The sequence below is a fragment of the Stegastes partitus genome, unplaced genomic scaffold, assembly GCF_000690725.1.
Source record: "Stegastes partitus isolate 25-593 unplaced genomic scaffold, Stegastes_partitus-1.0.2 Scaffold738, whole genome shotgun sequence".
Lineage (NCBI taxonomy): Eukaryota > Metazoa > Chordata > Actinopteri > Pomacentridae > Stegastes > Stegastes partitus.
In genome coordinates, this window is record NW_007578469.1 from 1 (window position 1) to 18,025 (window position 18,025).

Genomic DNA, 18,025 nt, shown 5'->3' on the forward strand with positions numbered 1-18,025 from the left:
ACTGGGAGTAGGAGATGAAGATGACTCTACATGCTAAAGATAATGAACCGCTTGCACTTTTAATTTGTGATACTTGTACAGTTCAGCCAAAAAGTTCCTGAGTTTTTGTCACATGACTGTTGGTTCCAGATGAGCCACTAACGGCATTTATGAGCGCAACATTTTCAGTTTTTTTTATTATTATTATTTTTTTGCAGGATGTAGTGCAACTGCTTTATTTTTATGACTTGCATGGTTGGATCCAGGAGGACAGATTTCTCATTTTTTATTTTATTTATTTATTTATTTATTTAATGTTTTACTTTTTTACAGACTCCAGTTATTGTAATAAGTTTTTTTTTTGATTTTCAAATCAGACATGTAGAAAAAAAAGTGTTTTGGTTGAAAACTTTAAGCTTTTTTTTTTTTCCAGTTATCCAATAGATGGACATTAGTTCAACCAAGAGGCTTCATTATGTGTTTATGGTCGTACTGTGTGTATATGGAATTCATTGAAACAATATTTTCACCGAGGTTAAACAAGAAATGTGTCTTTTCTTTCTCCTCCTCAGTTCCGCTTTCGGCTCCTAAGAACCTGCGCGTGTCAGAGGAATGGTACAACCGCTTCAGGATCAGCTGGGATGTTCCACCTTCACCCACCATGGGCTACAGAGTCGTCTACCAGCCCCTCTCAGGTGATCTACAGAAAGCAGTCAAAGATTTGCTAACGCTTCCCCGACATGCATATAGAAGAATATCGATGGAGGACATTAGAACACCAATCAGCAGCCACCGATGCTAAAAAATGAAGAAGTGCCAAAAACTGCAGTTCTTCGGATGGCCACCAGAGGCTCCAAAAGCGAGTCAGTCCCCATAGACCTTCCTGTTAAAATGTCCAACTTAACAGCAGAAATAAACACGTTTAAAGCCTCGTACCAAAAGCTTCTCTGGACTCTATAGTTAACTTTTTTCATAGACAGTTGTACAGGGAGTGAAGATATATGCATCTTAGCCATTTAAGGCTTAAAATTATGCATAATTAAGGACATGACAGGTACAAAAACAACAAATGTAATTATGCAGTGCAATAAATTACTGTGAAAATACAGCCAAATTGTGTCAGTAGTGTACTGTAAACTACAGTACACACAACTTACAGTACATTTTGATACATTTCTACGGTGGCCGATGGGGGCAAATGACAAGCATCAACAGAAATGCGCTGCAAACATGCAAATGTGCTGCAAAAGGAAAACGCTGCATATACAGACGCGCTGCATACATGTAAACAAATGCAAAAACAAAATGCTGCATATCCAGTCACACAATGGAAGTGCAACAGGCCTCTAGGGGCAGTTTTCAAGCTTTTCAGTAACTGTGATTATATGGGTGCTGAAGTGGTGTTTTACTACCGCCGCCCTGTGTTCTCTCTGTTTTTTTATGTTTATCCATGGAGACGAGACAATACAAACCTTTCCATACAGCTTTTCCCTGAACTAACGTTACTCGTCTCGCCCACCGTTGTCTGCCTCTCAGGTTTAAAGCTCTCTACTGCCCCTAGAGGCCTGGGGCACTTCCGTTGTGTGGCTGGATGTTCTTTTTGAATTTGTTTTCATTAGTGCAACACAGTCATGTACATGCAGCTCGTTTGTGTACATGCACGTAATTTGCCCCCGTCGGCCACCGCACCGAAAAACCAGAATGACTGCAGGCTCTTGTAAAAACTGCAGTAATGTGTTTTGAACAAGAAAGCTTCACAGATCAGTTCATAAAGCATTGTTTAGACAATGTTATTGCTAACTTTACACTGAGGCCGTTTTCTAAATAATTTATCTCATAAAATTAAATACATTTTCCCTCATTTCTAAATTATATTTAAACAACTACAGTTTGTCTTCTATTGCTGCCTTTGAGTGAATTCTTAAAATAATAATTTGCCTCATTCTTTATCCTTTTTAAGCATTTTAAGTGCTATATATATATTTTAAAATGGCAAACTGAGTTGGTAGAGCTTAATTCTGGATCATAAATATTGAAAACACATTAGTATCTCAGTAAATGTCTGCGAAACACAGTTTATACATTTTAGAAGAAGAAACACAGTATATTATTGGAACGTTTAGTTATAGTATTTAACAGTGAATCTCATTTTCTTCTGTTGAAACTCTGTTCAATTATAGAGCAATTAGCTGTTCATAATTTACAATCCTTCAGCATAAAAATGTAATATTTTAATTTAAATTATTCTACAGGTAATGACATTGTAATGAAATGTCTTTGTAAACTGCAAAAATAAAGATAACATTTATAAAAATACCACCTCTGCCTGTACAAACATACAGATGAAGTGAGAACACGAGTGGACATGAATTATTCAAACACAAATAATAATCCTAAAGCTTCTTCTCACAACATTCACCATGTGTGGTCTGGTTTTCCGTCATGCGGATTCTCTTTCCTGCCAGAGCAGAAGCTAATGATCACCTCTGAACCGGCCGCTCTGTGTTCATTCTATCACTGATGTGTCTTCTCAATTATCCCACCGCCCTGCAGGCCCCGGACGGGCCCTGGAGACCTTCGTGGGGGAGGACGTGAACACCATGCTGATCGTCAACCTGCTGAGCGGGACGGACTACAGCGTCAAGGTGATCGCGTCCTACACCACCGGATCCAGCGAGGCCCTGTCAGGGAGAGCCAAGACCTGTGAGTCCATCATCCGCCTGTTTGGTTTCACGTCGCAGCTTCAACCACGTCCGTTTAGCTCCTGACAGATGATCAACCCTCACTTTGATATTTAAATCAGTCAGGAGACTCGGTATTTTCTATAATATTGTAGGGATTTAATCGTAATGTTTAAATGAGTCAGATAGATTATTATTTTAATTACTATTGTAGAGTTTTACCCTTAATATTGAAACTAGTAGCATATTTGCATAATAGGATTTTACCACTAATACATACTGAAGTCAGGTTAATTTGTGTTTTAATTTCTATTGTCAGGTAAATTTAGATAATAAAAATATTGTAGGACTTTAGCCTTAATATTTATATTAGTTGATTACATTTGTATTTTACTTGCTCAAGAAATTGGTCAGATAAATGTGCATAATAATTAAAATTATAGGATTATAACCCTAATATTTGATTCCAGTGAATAATATTTCAGCGTCTTATGTTTTAATTAGTCCAGTAAATTAATCTTTTAAATAATATTGCAGAGTTTTAATCTTAATATTGAAACTAGGCATAGATATTTATATAATTTGTGAGACTATAGCATATTAACATTAATATATAATTAAATTGGTATGTTGACATTTTTGATTGTTATTATTGGGTTCTAACCATAATATTGAATTAAATTAAACTAAATTTGCATATTAAATATTATTGTAGGGCTTTACCCTAAACATTTAAATTAGTTGATTAAATTTGTATTTTAATTCCTGTAGAAATTAGTCAGGTGAACGTGAAGATTTAAACCCTAATATTTCATTTAGCTTAATGTTTAATCAGGTTTTAATTAGGAAAATTATAATAAATATTATATAAGTGTAATATTGTAGAGCCTTAGCCGTCATATTTGAAATGAATCCGTTAGATTTGTATTTAGTATAATTTAAATTTGTACTTGAATTATCGTTGTAGGTTTTAAATCTTATTTTATTTATTTGTTAACCCTGAATATAAGTTAGTCAGGTAAATGTTTACAGTAAATAACATTGTAGGGTCTTAAGCACAATATTTAGTCCATTAATTGATATTTTAATTATTATTGTAAGGTTAGCTTAACATTAACGTTGTGTTTGCGTCATAAATAATCCAACAGGATCTTTACATTGTTATATATTACTACATTTAATTAATTTTAATTGTTATTTTGGGGTTTTAATCTTCATGTATACATTTATAATCTAAATTTGTATAACAAATACCGTTAAAGGGTTTTCACCTTAATGTTGAAATTAGTCAGATAAATTGATATTTTTATATAATATTATAATGGTCCTAACTTCAGTATTTAAATTATTTAGGAAAATATGCATAATGGATCATTTTGAGGTCTTAACACTGATATATAATTTAGGTATGTATTTTTTCTATTAATTTGATAACAGAGTAGGTTCTTAACAATATTTAAAATTGATGGTTAAACTAATAATAGCATTGTAATTATTTTTTTAGGGCTTTAACTTGACTATTTTCTGTGGACTTCTGTCAGAGCACTTGGTAAACTATCATTTTTAAAAGTGTGTTATACTAAATGAAAGCTACTAATATTGATTCTCATGCATTTTTACACAGTTGTGCTGGATGTGGATACAATACACGTTTTCAGCACAACTAACTTAGAACGTAAAAAACAACAAAATAATAATAGAGAGCAACCTACACAAGGTGCTTTTTCAACCTGTTGGCGGGTGTTAGGGTTCAGAGTGTTAAAGATATATTAAGGAAAGCATCATACATTTGTGAACTTTTTTCCTCCACAGAAGCACGTCTGCAAGTTTTAATTTGGATACATCTGATAAAAACTCAGCTGCAACACAATGAGATCTCATTTTCTGACTTCTATCAATTCATATTTGACCTTACTGCTGCCTCAGAGTTCCCATATCTGGTGTTCGTTCTTCACAATCGACACTACAAACCGAATGGCATCATCTCTCATAGCAGTATAAGCAGCACCTCTTCTTCCTACAACGGCCTGAATGTTGGTTTGAGATGATTTTCTGCTGGACCTCCATGTGCCAGACAAATCTGTGATACAACTGCAAACCATCTTTTAAATTGAAAAACTTTTTTTTACACCAATTAGAGCAGACAGACGGACACATCAGTCATTAACTCCTCGATGCCCATCTGCTCTTAGCAGCGGTCTCGGCTAATTACAGGATGCGCTCTTTAAAACTTCATTGTGTTCAGAACCTCTGATTAAACGACGTGGATGGAGAAACTTTTTTTAGACACAATTCGGCTGCAGTGAATATTGAACTGAAACACCTCAAATCACAATTAAATATTTTCCTTAGACCAGCCAGCCCGATTGTGAAATTTCCACTAAAAAGCAATGATGCAGCGACTAGAGAACAAGAAGATGTCAAGTGTTGCACCGGATCAGTTTGAGGAAGAAATGGTGCTGAGGTTGACGGAGGAATGGATGTGGAAGGAGAGGGGACGCCGTCAGATCAACCAGATGGCAGCTGGTGGTGCAGTTGTGACACATAAAAAGGAATTTATGTCTCCACTGTGGAAAGTAGTCCCACTTTAGAAGCTTGTTTTACAATCACGATTACTAGGAGTTATAAATAAATGTTGCTGTTTTATGAGGCAAAACATGGAATTCTAAAGCTGATCTATGACCTGAACGTTTCACTTTGAAGGTTGAGGAGATCAGGAGAAATCTAGGAAATATCCCAAAACCTATTCCATCACTGCATGACTCACACTAACAGCAGGTAGAAGCAGATGGAAGTTTTTTTTAGCTTTAAGCCTCTGAAAACGGTTTCTGGTTGTTTTTTTATTTGCTCCTGTCATAGTTTTACTGCATCATAAAGCAACAACTTTTTTTGTTTTTTACAGAATCTGTTTTGAGGAAACTGTTTATTTTCGGCCGGTTTTTACGTGAGATATGTCCAATGAAGTGATTCGGAGGAAATATCACAATTTAAAGTTTTCATATGGAACCACATGTCACAGACGAGCAGCTGGAGTCAGAAATCACACAATCTTTCCATTTTTACTATTTGTGGCGACTAAATGCTGTATTTCTGCAGTTCTTTTAAAAAAGTAATAACCGTTGGGATTTCATAGTGTTAATATGCAGTATCACCGGTGTGGTGTTTTGAAGATCATTTCAAAGGACCGACTTATTTCAGCTCCGATCCTGAATCAGCTTGATGTAGTGACTCTCTTCATGCTAATGGCACAACCCTGAAGCTTTGTGCGACAGCGGTACCTTCAAAGTTTCCTCTTTTGCAAATTTCTTTGTCGTTTGAAGGTAAAACAACATCCAAACTTCTACAAGTATAGATTGTAGTAATACTTTCCCCACATCTTAATGAATTCTCATCAGACCAGTATTTCTTTGGACTGGTCATTCTCAGAACATTTTCTTCTGTAGCTTAGTTGTTTGGTGGCTATTTTCCAGCCCTGATCATTGATACAGCTCGGTATCGGTGTCCTTTGTCCATTCCACCTATTTGAATGCAAGTGAATAAAACAATCCGTTTTAATCTAATCAGAGGAGCAGCCAGACACCTGCAGACGTCAATATCTTGATGTCTGTCTGAGACTTTTAATGGCAACGACACCTAATTACATCCCAGCCCTGGAATGAACCGTGGATGCGATGGATTTAAGTTATCTCGCAAATGGCCATGTGGACACTTCCTAAAGCTCTTCGAGTGTCTGGCCCCGTTCAATCAATCAGCGCTTTCCAAGTACAATCATTTGAGCAGGAGCCTGGATTTCCCTCTCCTGCATGATAATTAACCACTTCACCGCAGGCTGGCCTATTGGTGAAATAGCCCTTTTTAAAAAAACCTGAAAAGTCTCCTGGTTTGATCTCCATGACAGCCAAAGCGGCCAACAAAAAAAAACCGTGTGTCCTTTTGAAGTGTCCCTGAGCAGGACACCAGGGCCTCCACCCTTTCATCCGTTCTCATTTCTCTGTGGGTAAGAGCTCTCAATACAAGTGTCAGCTAAATAGCCGAACATGCAGCTTTAAATGGAGCATGTCACTTTGCATTGGAGCCACAGTTTCCGCCACCTGCATGACAATTAAGCACTTCTTGGTTGAACTGAAGGACAAATTTGGAAAAGAAAAGGAGGGGAGAAGAAAATCTGAAGAAGATGGAGAGACGGGTTGAGTTGAAAAGGGAGCGAGATGATGAGGCCAGCGGGATCCCAGGAGGTGACTGGAGCGTCTGTCATATTGCTCAGCAGCATGTTAATGAAGCCCATGGACCAGCAGAGATGTGAGGGACGATGCCTCAATGTCACACACCAATCACAGTGGTGCTCTGGGTTTTCCTGTAATATCTTTTCACTTGGCTTTTGGTTAAATGTTGTTGCCATGTTTCATTTCGGTCCCATTTTCTTTTTTTTAAAAAGCCAGTGCACGGGGTGATGAGGTGGTCATTGTGATCCCGTTGTCCATTTCACACATTCAAATCGCTGGGCTGAGAGACAGACAAATCTTGCGACGTTTAGTCTTCTCTTGCCGAGTGAAAGCAAACCCTCAATTGATTCCATCGGCTCTCATCTAGTGTAGAGAGGTTTAAGTGATATCCGAATAATATCTGGTATTTATTGAGCACTTTTTGAAATCTGTGCTTCATAAGGAAAGCAAAATATAACAGACAAGTCATACAGTCGTAGGTTCCACTATTGCGACTGTGGAGGGAACCCCGACAGCAGAGGTCACTCAAAGAACCCCTTACACAGATTCTTCAAGGAACCATTTTGTGCAGTTTGTTGTTCCATTTTTAACAAATTAATATTGTTTTTGTCATTAATAGCTATATGATAGGTTCATAAATAAATCTCTTTCCCATTTAAACAGAGGCAGTTGCATTAGTGTTGAGTTGCCGAAATATACAAGTTCTTCAGTATTTTTATTCTTTTTATTTTTATTTATTTATTTGTTAGTGTCAAAAAATATATTCTCTCTTTTGTGTTCTAAATATAACCCCTGCCACAGCAGCAACACTGAGTTCTGGCTTTTTTCCCCCCGGACCCTAACAGAATATGTACCGATTGTTTATACATATTAGTATATTTTGCAGCTATTTAAAAAAAAAAATTAAAAAAGCTTTTATACTGAACCAAAATACCAGGCCTATAAAAGTGTTCATCCCCCTTGGAAGGTTTCCACCATTATTGCTTTTCAACACTGAGTCATGATGCTGCCACCGCCATGCTTCAGGGTTTGGTGTCTACAAACGTAGCATCTAGTCTGATGGCCAGAAAGCCTCATTTTGGTCTTATCCGACTGAAGAACCTTTTTCCTGTTGACTTCAGATTCCTCCTCATGCCTTCTAGCAAACTCTAGTCGAGGTTTAATTTGAGCTTGCTTCTTGCCGCTCTCCCATAAAGCTTTGACTGGTTTGCACAGTCTCTTCCATCTGCTCAAGCTTGTAACCGATCTAGAGGAGTCATAGGTGTTTTGGTGGTTTTTAATATTTTTTTTTTGATCAATTCTTGTTAAAAAATTTTAAAAAAATGAACAAACAAAAGAACAAAGAGCTAATTAAATCTACAATGTTGAAAAGGGGATAACTTCCAAGGTGTATAAATACTTTTTTTGGTACCAATAAAGTAATAAAATAAAGCAAGTGTTGTTCCTTTATCATTAAATAAACCAAAGCATTCATATTATGCACATTATGGAATACTGCGGTGTACACAATTACAATAAAACTACATCTGAGAAAAAAAAAAACAAAAGAAACAAAACATATAGTAAACTTAGATTTTAAGTGTGAGCTTGGCCCACACATAATTCTACCAAGATGAAGGTTCCTATTCCCCCAAGCAAGTATGGCTCCTTGAACAATCCCATAGCTCCTTGAGACTCTCCCAATTCTCAGACCGTGTTTGAAAGTCCTGTGGTTTATGCCTCCTGCAGCCATCCAGTATCCTTATGTGGACTTCATGCTTTTTTTTTTTTCTTCAACATGTAAAGTAAAAGAAACCCGCAAGTCCCGTTACGTAGAAACAGGCCACAAGATGGAACAGGCCTAAAGAACATCAGCATCTCACAATTTTGCAGCCTTTATTTATTTCTTCTTTAAATGTGTTTTTGCAACGTTCTGTGCAACTTCCAAACCACAAACCGCCAAAGATAGAGCAATCTCCACTTTAATCAGCCTGCCCTCCTTCTTCCTGTGCTCATATGGATTTGGGTGGCTGCAGGATTGGCACATTAAGCCCTACGTCTTTGCACCTCGCCACAACCTTCCTGGAAGATGCTGCAGCATTCTTAAAATCCCCTCCAGTGCATTCTTTCCTTGAGCATATCCATGTCCAGGAGGCATCTGTGTTAGACGCCAGAACAACCTCAGCTTACAACACAAAGTAGCAGCGGCTGTACATCCTTTTGGGTGTCTGGGCTCTTCGCTGCACCTCTCAGGGATCTTCTGCGCACATTGGGATGGTCGGCAGCCGGGCAGGAAGCGATGCAGAAGCCTGAGGCTGCTCTGCTGGTTAAGAAAGGTGGACTTGCTTCTTTGGGATTGGGAGTTTCTAACTGTCCAAATGAAGCAGCGATGGTGAGGTGGAGTTTAGCAATGCCACATCAGCAGAAAAACAGACACTGAAGCTGTGGAAATGCGTGTTAGAGACAGTCACTACATAAAAGTCAAAGCTGATGAAACCACCAATAATTCCCTTAAGACATGATCAATAACAGCGTTCCCAGGCTACTGTGATATTACACCCCCTCCCTTCTCCTGTCCGCTCTATGTTGTGGAGATGCTCAATTAAGAATCCCCTCGTGTCTTCTCATTAAATCGCACGGTGAGATTTTTACTCAAGTGTTATGCAGAGATGCATTATGCATTTGTATGGAGTTCAAAATAATGCAGATTAGATATTTGGCTCAACTGGAAATGCTCTGTTTTGTCAGAGGGAATGTAAAATATACTGGGATGTACAAGGCCATTACCAACTCACAGAAACATGTATGCTAATGTCTCTCGACTCCGAACAAGTGATGCTTTCAAAAGCACGGACGATAAAAGCGCATATACATTCCATTTGCATAAGTAGAGAGTGTGTGTGGGTTTGTTTGGGTGTGTGTGCATAAAGCCATACTTCTGGAGCAAAGACAGAGCAGCTATATTTCTCTCTGCGTCTGTAAATAACTTCATGAAAATGCACTTTTGTGTCCTTGAAACCAACCGGCCATACGCTTTTAAATCTGTCATCTGGAAACTGGATGGCGTGCGGTCTCTCAGATGTGAGCTCGCTGCGGTTATATATAGCTTTGTTTTTATAGCAGCGTGTGGAGAAGAATGCTTGCAGCTCTCTAATGTATATTTTTAGGGCTCCAGAAAAATAGTTTTTTAAATCTCAGCATTGCTATTGTGAGGATTTTAAAATGTAGGCAAACGAAAGGAGTTTGCGTGAAAAGGAAAACATTTGTCCTAACTGTTGATGTGCAAAATCAAAGAGAAACTTGCCACTGCAGAAGCCTTTCTGTCTACTTTGAGGAGCTCCAAGCGGTTTCTGGGGTTTGTGATTTTTTGCACTGCAACATAAAGTCCTGCACCTCTATGGAAACAGCACAACCATGACTAAGAGTAGAGAGAACTCAGACACATCTACGATACAATACAACTAAGTTATGGCATAAATCGTAAAGTAAAAGAAAATTGAATATCTTTGGTTATTTCACAAAAATGTAAAAACCTGGGATCAACATTTTGTACAACATTTTTCCACAAGTGTCCACATGTGTTACAAATGCTGTAAAGAAACTGGTGAGTCTACGTACAATAAGTATTTTCAGTTTGTAGTTTGTTTAGATGCTTGTCTTCTCTCTGCTCTGTGTGAACAAAGCCGGCAGCCCAACCGAGAAGTCACTCAACTTTTGTCACACAAGTGGCATCACTGTTGCACTTTTTTTTTTTTTCAGCGCAAACTACATTTTTGGTGAGTTTTTTTAAATGGGACGTAGATTTTTATGACATGTCATGATTTTAAGCTTAGATTTGGATCTTTTTTTTTTACAACCAAACCACACCAACACCAACAACTAGTTCAGGGACCATAAAGTTTAATATGATTCTTTCTGTTTTTTATAGCTTCTGCTTTTAATAAAGGGTGGAATTTTGATCATTTAAAGCATTTTTAATTTAAAAAAATAAAATCCTGGATCACGAATGGCTTCCTGGTTATGCAGAGGAGCACGGAATGCTTTTTGTTTTTTACAGAATTTGGTCTGATTTTTTTTTTCAATAAAACTTAAAATTAGTTTTTCCGCCTCACAGATGAGTAGTTCAAGGACAATTTGAAAGTTCAAAATCCACAAATTCTTTCTGTACTGTCACTTTTTTTGTTAATTTGTTTCTCATGCTGGCAGTTTTTTGGGGGTTTGAAAGTATACCATCTACAGAGTCTATTTTTTTTCATTATGTGGACTTGAACACATCGCTCAGGCTCGAGGGAGAATTCAAGAACAGAATCATTTTTCTGGATCTAAATGTGTCAATAACTCACACTTCTTAGAAGATCTGCTCTCCAAGGAAAAACACTCACACAATTCTCCCTGTCCTTCCTGCAGTGTACCTGGGGGTGACCAACCTGAGCACCTACCAGGTGAGGATGAACAGTTTGTGCATCCAGTGGCAGCCTCACCGACACGCCAACGCCTACAGAGTGGCCCTGGAGTCGCTGGTCGGTGAGTACATTAAAAGCAGCTTATTAGTGCCTACACCCTATACCCCATTCTCCACATCTGTCCTGTTTACTACAAGTGGAAAGACCAATTCACAAAACTGTTAGCTGGAGTTCTGCCTGGGACTTTTATTGCACCGTGGGTTTATGTTCAGTTCAGCATTTTCCTTTCTATTTCTTCCACTCTAAGCCAAAACATATGTCAGTATTTCTAATTACATTTTAAAGCCCAGCGAGTGAACCTCCTTTCAGGCTCAGAAAATCCTGAGAATAAGACGGAGTTTCCATGAGAAGCTCGGAGCACCTTGAGTGTGCCTGCAAAGCCGCAGTGACCAGAGATTAAAGCTTCAACTCGAGGGGCGCTCAGCCTCCCTACATCCATCTTCCTCTTTCCTTTGCTCCATTAATCTTCCAGGGAAGCATCCTTACATCCTCAGCCATAAACCATATTTTGTGTTGGGAGTCTTAAACACCGGAAGACAAACAGATCTAACCCCATCATGAAGATGTTTCTTCTGCACAGTATGCTCGCACACACATTCTTAACTGACCGTTCCTAATAAAATAAACCAACTCTGGAGCAATACCACAATAAATCTGTTCCCATTTCGTCCCCCACGTGTCGCTCTCCAGGAAGAAGGACCATCCTTGTTAGTGGACAATGTGGCTCTTTGAAGGATTGCCACTTTAAACCCTCCCCACTCCTCCTCTGCTCAAATGAGTTACATCCATTCTCGGTAATGTTTTTATGTAATTGCCTGTCTTCATAATTTAAACAATGAGTAAAATACAATTTCACTCAGACTCTTAACTCCAGAATAATTGCAGCTGTAATGCAGCAATTCGAAAATATCAGACGTTTCTAAGGATGCTCCGATCAAGGTAGTTTTAATTTAATCTGCCCAAACCCGATAACATTTTACTAGATGATACGCACTTTTATTTATAGTATTTTTAGATTAGCTTTACCACCTGGTTGCACCACGACCAGGTGAATTGAGAAGGCCGACAGTTTTCTGGCCGATACCGATATCCGATATGATAAGATTTTTGATATCGCTGATAACCGATATTACCGATGTTGATATTCAATTTTTGTTCACACCGAAAAATGAATATAAGTAACACTGTGAGAACATGAAAACTATTCAAAAGAAGCCCAAATTAGACCACGTAGTCTCCTTTATTATGTAACAAAAGTAAAACGTATTTCAACACATTTTAACATATTTAACGTTTACGTCCAGAACCATTTAAGTAAAAACATCTGTGAAATAGCAGCAAGATCAAATGTAGAGACGAAGGCGCTGATGTTTCACAGCAATCGATTTTTCACATCGGCTAAATTTGTTCATCGGACCGGTACCGATATATTGAAAAAAACACAAATATCGGCCGATACCAATGCGGTTGCCGATACCGATGTGGTTGCCGATACATCGCGCGTAAATTTTGTGCAAGTTTAGCTCGTAAAGGGGGCACCATGACACAGTCTTCTGTGATGCTTAACGACATCAGTGCACATGTTTGAACTCAAGCTGGGATTACCAAGGACAGCTTTCTTGTATCCACTTGGCATATTTAACAGCTGCATTAGGGGCCCCTAGCCATTGTCTGTGGTTCAAAATAGCAACATCAGCACAGGACAAATGCCCAGCGTGCTCATTTTGTATTATAACCATTATAGACTAATAGTGCTGCATTTATCAAGAAAACTGCTCAGATTTTTTTGACATCTGCATGACAGTAAATGTGAATGTCAGACTGGTAAGTTCTGGTCTCAGGATCAGGATTGAAACATCTCCGCTTTCTACTGTGAACAGGATTCCGTTAAAGCCGCCTAAAACTCCCACAGAGGCCTCATTTTGTCACATAACTAAATGTAAATCGGTCCGATACTGTGCTAAAGCAACGTGCATGTCGACTTTTGCTAAATGCTATTTGACTACACGCAGACCCACATGAGACGAGCTCGCTAACTGTTGTATTAAGCGAGATGTTGGAGTGAAACTTGGGCGCTAATTCGATGGTTTGAGCAGAATATATTAAATTACACCGTGTCTACATCGTGCGAGCTAGTTTAATTATTTCCTGCCATATCTTCATTAATGACTGTGTCTACTTCAACACTGTAGAATGTAAATTAACTCTCATTTAATGTAATAATTACAAAGGCGGGTTCATGCTTATGAATTCATCCATATTAATGTTTTCTCCTCCTTCAGTAGCAGCATGACAACACCAGTCCTATATTTGATACGCTAGAGAGAGTGCATTTATAGAAAGGTGTTGTCGTCATTAGCTGCCACATTCAGAGCAGGGGATTGTCAGATAAAGTCCTGCACCTCTGTGGAAACAACACAACCATGACGAGTAGAGTTCTCTGGTAGAGAGAACTGAGAAATGTGTCTTCTGTGAAAATGACGGTTATGATGCCATAATTCATAATGATAAGTGGAGTTTCTTTAACTATATGTTTTACAAAAAAAAATGGAATCAACATGATCAACATTTTTCCAAGTGCCCTTTAAGTGTGACAAATACTGACAAAAAGGTGGCGCTACACGCTATAGATGTTTTACTACTTATGTTGTTTCCATACAGGTCTGTTTAAACAAAGCCTGCAGTTCAGACGAATAGTCCCTGAATGTTTGTCAGTTTTCACCGGAGCAAAAATTTGAAATCAAATTAAAAGAATCTAGTGCAGATGGTTTATGTTTGTAGAATTTTTTAAAAGACTTTTAAGTCATTCAAGATTTAAAAGCTTAAAAACAACAACAAAAATAACGCTAAAAGCAACAATTATAGGAACAATAACAGCAACAATAATAACTCCCTGATATAGTCAGAGTAGTTCAAGGATCATCAGAAAGTTGAAAATCTGAAGATTCTTTCTGTTTTTACACGTTCTTGCTCTGATAAATGGAGTCATTATGGTGATTTTTTTTCCTTTTAAACCCACCAGCAGGTTTTAGGGTTCAAAGGGTTCATAAGTTGGGTTAATAAGTGAAAATATAAACAGTCAGTGACTGAATGGAGCATCTGAACAATATAATGGAGACATGTTTGGAGCTGTTGTAAGGTGTCAGCATGTGCTTTGCAGGCACTCAAAGTGAAACTGATTCTGAATGGAGGAAAGATGGTACACAAGCTGATTTCACAAGATTTTTGAGATTTTTCTGTAATTGGTGATGCGTTTTTAAAAAAAAATGTATATATTTTTATTTTAATCGTCTTAGCCGCATGACAGCTAAGACACGTGGACCTTTACTTATGAGGTAGATGTATGCAAATGGAAGTAACACGCATGCTCTCTGGATTATCAGGTGGATTTTAAGGCGACAAGTTTATTACACGTGACTGTGCATCACTGCTGCTACATAAAACTCAGCTGTAATTCTACTTTGCAGACTTTCACATTGGGCTCCTATCTGCTGCATATCTGCACCAGTAGGTGGAGGGGAGGGCTCATTCATACTCGCATACTTCCATTAGTAGGAGTTTCAGTATGCAGCGCAGAGAAAGGGTCCAATTTTATGAATCCCTAAGCAGCCAGAGATGACAAAGATATTGTTGTATCCCATCAGAGACGCGCTGACAGTCTCAAAGGTTCGGCTGTGCAATCAGACACTGAGCCGCTCTGTAGGAAAAGGAAAGCTTACAGATGGCAGTGCTGCTGACATTTACATTTGCTGCGTGAGGTAAAATACAGGAAAAAAAAAAAAACACAGACAAAAGGTTGGTGGTGTGGTTGCCACGTGATGAGGTGTTCTTGTTACAGGAGTGACAGTAATTACACCTTGTTGTGACTATTCTGAGAGGTAAAGCTGGAAGGAGAGAACATGCAGGATCACTTTCTTCTCGTGAAGGTTTCTCTGATTGTAAGAAGATTGTTTCTTTGAAAGCCAAGAGCTTCTATTTGAGGTTTATTGTGTGTGGGAGTGTGAAAATGCAGTGAAGGTTGTCACAGCCATGAGTCACCGCACACTTAAATGACAATCAAAGTATATCGAAAGTTACTTTTGAAATGTCGTCTTCCATGATCCCCAGCACCATTAGTGGAGTCAATACTTATAGAATCATGTTTGTTTATAGCCTACCGGTGACTTACCGTGTAGCTGACCACGCTGTCACACAAGTTTATGGCTGTATCAGAAAACATTTCTCTGGCTTTAACATATTTTTTGTGATTTACTTAAAAGGAGCCAAGTTTTTTTTTTTCTGTCAAGGAGAAAAAAAGCCTTTATTTGTCACAGTGCATTGTTAGCAGGTTGGAATCAGAGCATAGGCTCAGCCATGATATGATATTGGAGCCATGATATTTCTTGGAGCAGAAAGGGTTAAAGGCCTTAAGTGGCCCAACAGTGACGACATGGGCCTTGACCTGCCGTCTGATCAGTAACCCAGATTCTGAACCACTGAGCCCCCACTTTCCAGATAACAAGAACGTGCAGTTCTTGGCAGAATTGCAAGCGTGATTGCCGAAAGCTGCTGCGCCAGAGCTTGTATACTTCACCACATACACAAAAGAAACCTGGTTTCAGATCTGTAGTAATTAAAGTGTATGTACAATTCAGCGATTGTCTCCTCTAGAGCTGCAAGAATGAATGCATTAATCCATTTAGTTATTAGATATTAACCTTTCGAACACCAAAACTCGCTGGTGGGTTTGAAAGGCATGTAATTTGTAGAAAACTCACCAAAAATAAATCATAAAAATGTAGCCAGAAGGACCTGTAGGGATTGTCTGCTTTTTAACTTTCCAACAGTCATTGAACTTTCAGTAAATTAATTAGATTTAAGCCTAAAATCGTGACATTTAATGAAAATCACAGCCAATGCAGAGACTCAGGGCCATGTGCACGGCATTCTGTGAAAAAAAAGCAATGACAAAAACAATGAGGCACTTTGTTCTCAATATTGTGGGGAAAAACGGTGGTTCTCCATATTATAGATATTGTACTACTTTCATACTCACCTTTCTTTCTGCTCTGTGTAAACGCAGCCTCCAGCTCATCCAAGAAGGCCTTACATTTTGGTCAATCATAGCTTCTTGTTTGCACCAGTGAGTTCAGAAAACAAAATGTGGTTCAAGCAACCCGTTCATATTTGGCAAATTTTAAAAGGAGACACTTAGAGTAAAGTGACTTTGATAAAATAGCTCCGATTTGGATAATTTTCTCCATACCAAGGACTCTTAGAAGGTGGAAGATCCGACCATTCTTTCTCCTTACACACTACTTCTGGCTTTCTTTGAGCATGTTATTCAAGCCTGGCAGCAGATTTTGGGTTTCAGAGGATTAACTTGCACAAATTTATTTCCTGACCAACTTTCCTGTGATGTAAGCCAGCAGATTTGTCTTTTGAGACAAAACTTTAATCCTTTGAAACCTGTAAATTTCTGCTTAATGTCTTCAAATTACCTCCAGAGTCTCCATCAAACTCCTTTTTTTTTTTTTTTCTTTTTCGTAGCTGCAGTTTAATGTATTCATCTCTTACCTCAGCTGTCAAAAAATAACTCTGCACCAAAGTCACCTCTATAAAACAGCCTTGCAGTTATTAAAGTAATTTCCTCGGTTCTGATTCTCCGCAGCCACCAACACAAATAATTGTGTATTTTCCCATTTTGTCGGAAACTGATTGCACACGGCTACACACCAAAATAACATCAAACAACAGATGGCGTGGCCGTGATTCGATTTCACGCGTCCACCATTCAGTCACCACCTCAAAGGTAAGATTGACTTTTAATACAGCCATCATCCACCAAATAGGAAAGTAATGACTGTTATTCATCACCTTTAGGCCTCCAGCAATAACACTGGCATCATTAACGTCACATAAAAGGCACATATTCCCCCTTTGTTTCTTCAGGGAGCTCCGATGTATCGGTTCCCGCAGCACACGATAGAGCTAAATTAGGATTTATGTTAGAACAGCCGGTAAATAATTACCAGTAAGATGTGTCTGCCGCAGGAGATGGAGGGAAATGATTTGAGGGTGTCCTGTTGTCGGTATGGAAGGTGTTAAAATAAGAGAGGAGGGGGGGAGATCGAAAACACAGAGAACGAAAAGTGTGTTTTCATAAACCTTCCTGTTAAATAAAGAAGAGTTTTGCTCATTTAACTGTAGTTTACAGAAATAAACACTTCATCTTATATGGGATAATTTACTTCCTCTTACTTTGGTCCCTTTTCAATTTATCTGTTATAAATCTACAACCGGTGCCACTTTGAGGAAGATGCCAAGATTCTTTAGTGAATCTTGGCATCTTTCTTGGTGCAACTGTGGCTAAAATAAATGATACATTGTTGGTTTCATTTCTTTTGCAATTCGCAATATTCACAGTTTAGAGTCTTTAGAGAAGGTTCAATAACATGTGAGTCGCTGACGCGTCGCCATAAGGATGTTAGTTACTCTCTAATGTGCAGTTTTATTTAGGCAGAAGAAGAAAATATCAAAAATGTTTGCTGGAGTTCTGCAGATGTCACTCTGACCTGCTGATCAGGATTAGAAGACTTATTATAGATCCAAACTCTCCCAAGTGTCTCTGAAGCACAGAGCCCCAGGTTGTTCTGTTTGGCTTTACAGCTGTGGGAATTTCAAAAAAATGTTATTTAAACGTCTGAACTCTGCTCATTTT

At 38.4% G+C, this 18,025-nt stretch overlaps 1 protein-coding gene across 1 annotated transcript in view; it reads left to right on the forward strand.

Annotated features, from left to right (window-relative positions):
• The first annotated feature begins 481 nt into the window (after nucleotides 1-481).
• Nucleotides 482-18,025, forward strand: part of LOC103364287 (collagen alpha-1(XIV) chain-like) — a 112,155-nt gene continuing 94,611 nt past the window's right edge. Inside the window, exons 1-3 of the mRNA XM_008291352.1 lie at nucleotides 482-674; nucleotides 2,533-2,682; nucleotides 11,270-11,401. Of these exons, the coding sequence (XP_008289574.1) occupies nucleotides 482-674; nucleotides 2,533-2,682; nucleotides 11,270-11,401 (475 nt within the window). The remainder of the gene's footprint in view (nucleotides 675-2,532; nucleotides 2,683-11,269; nucleotides 11,402-18,025) is intronic.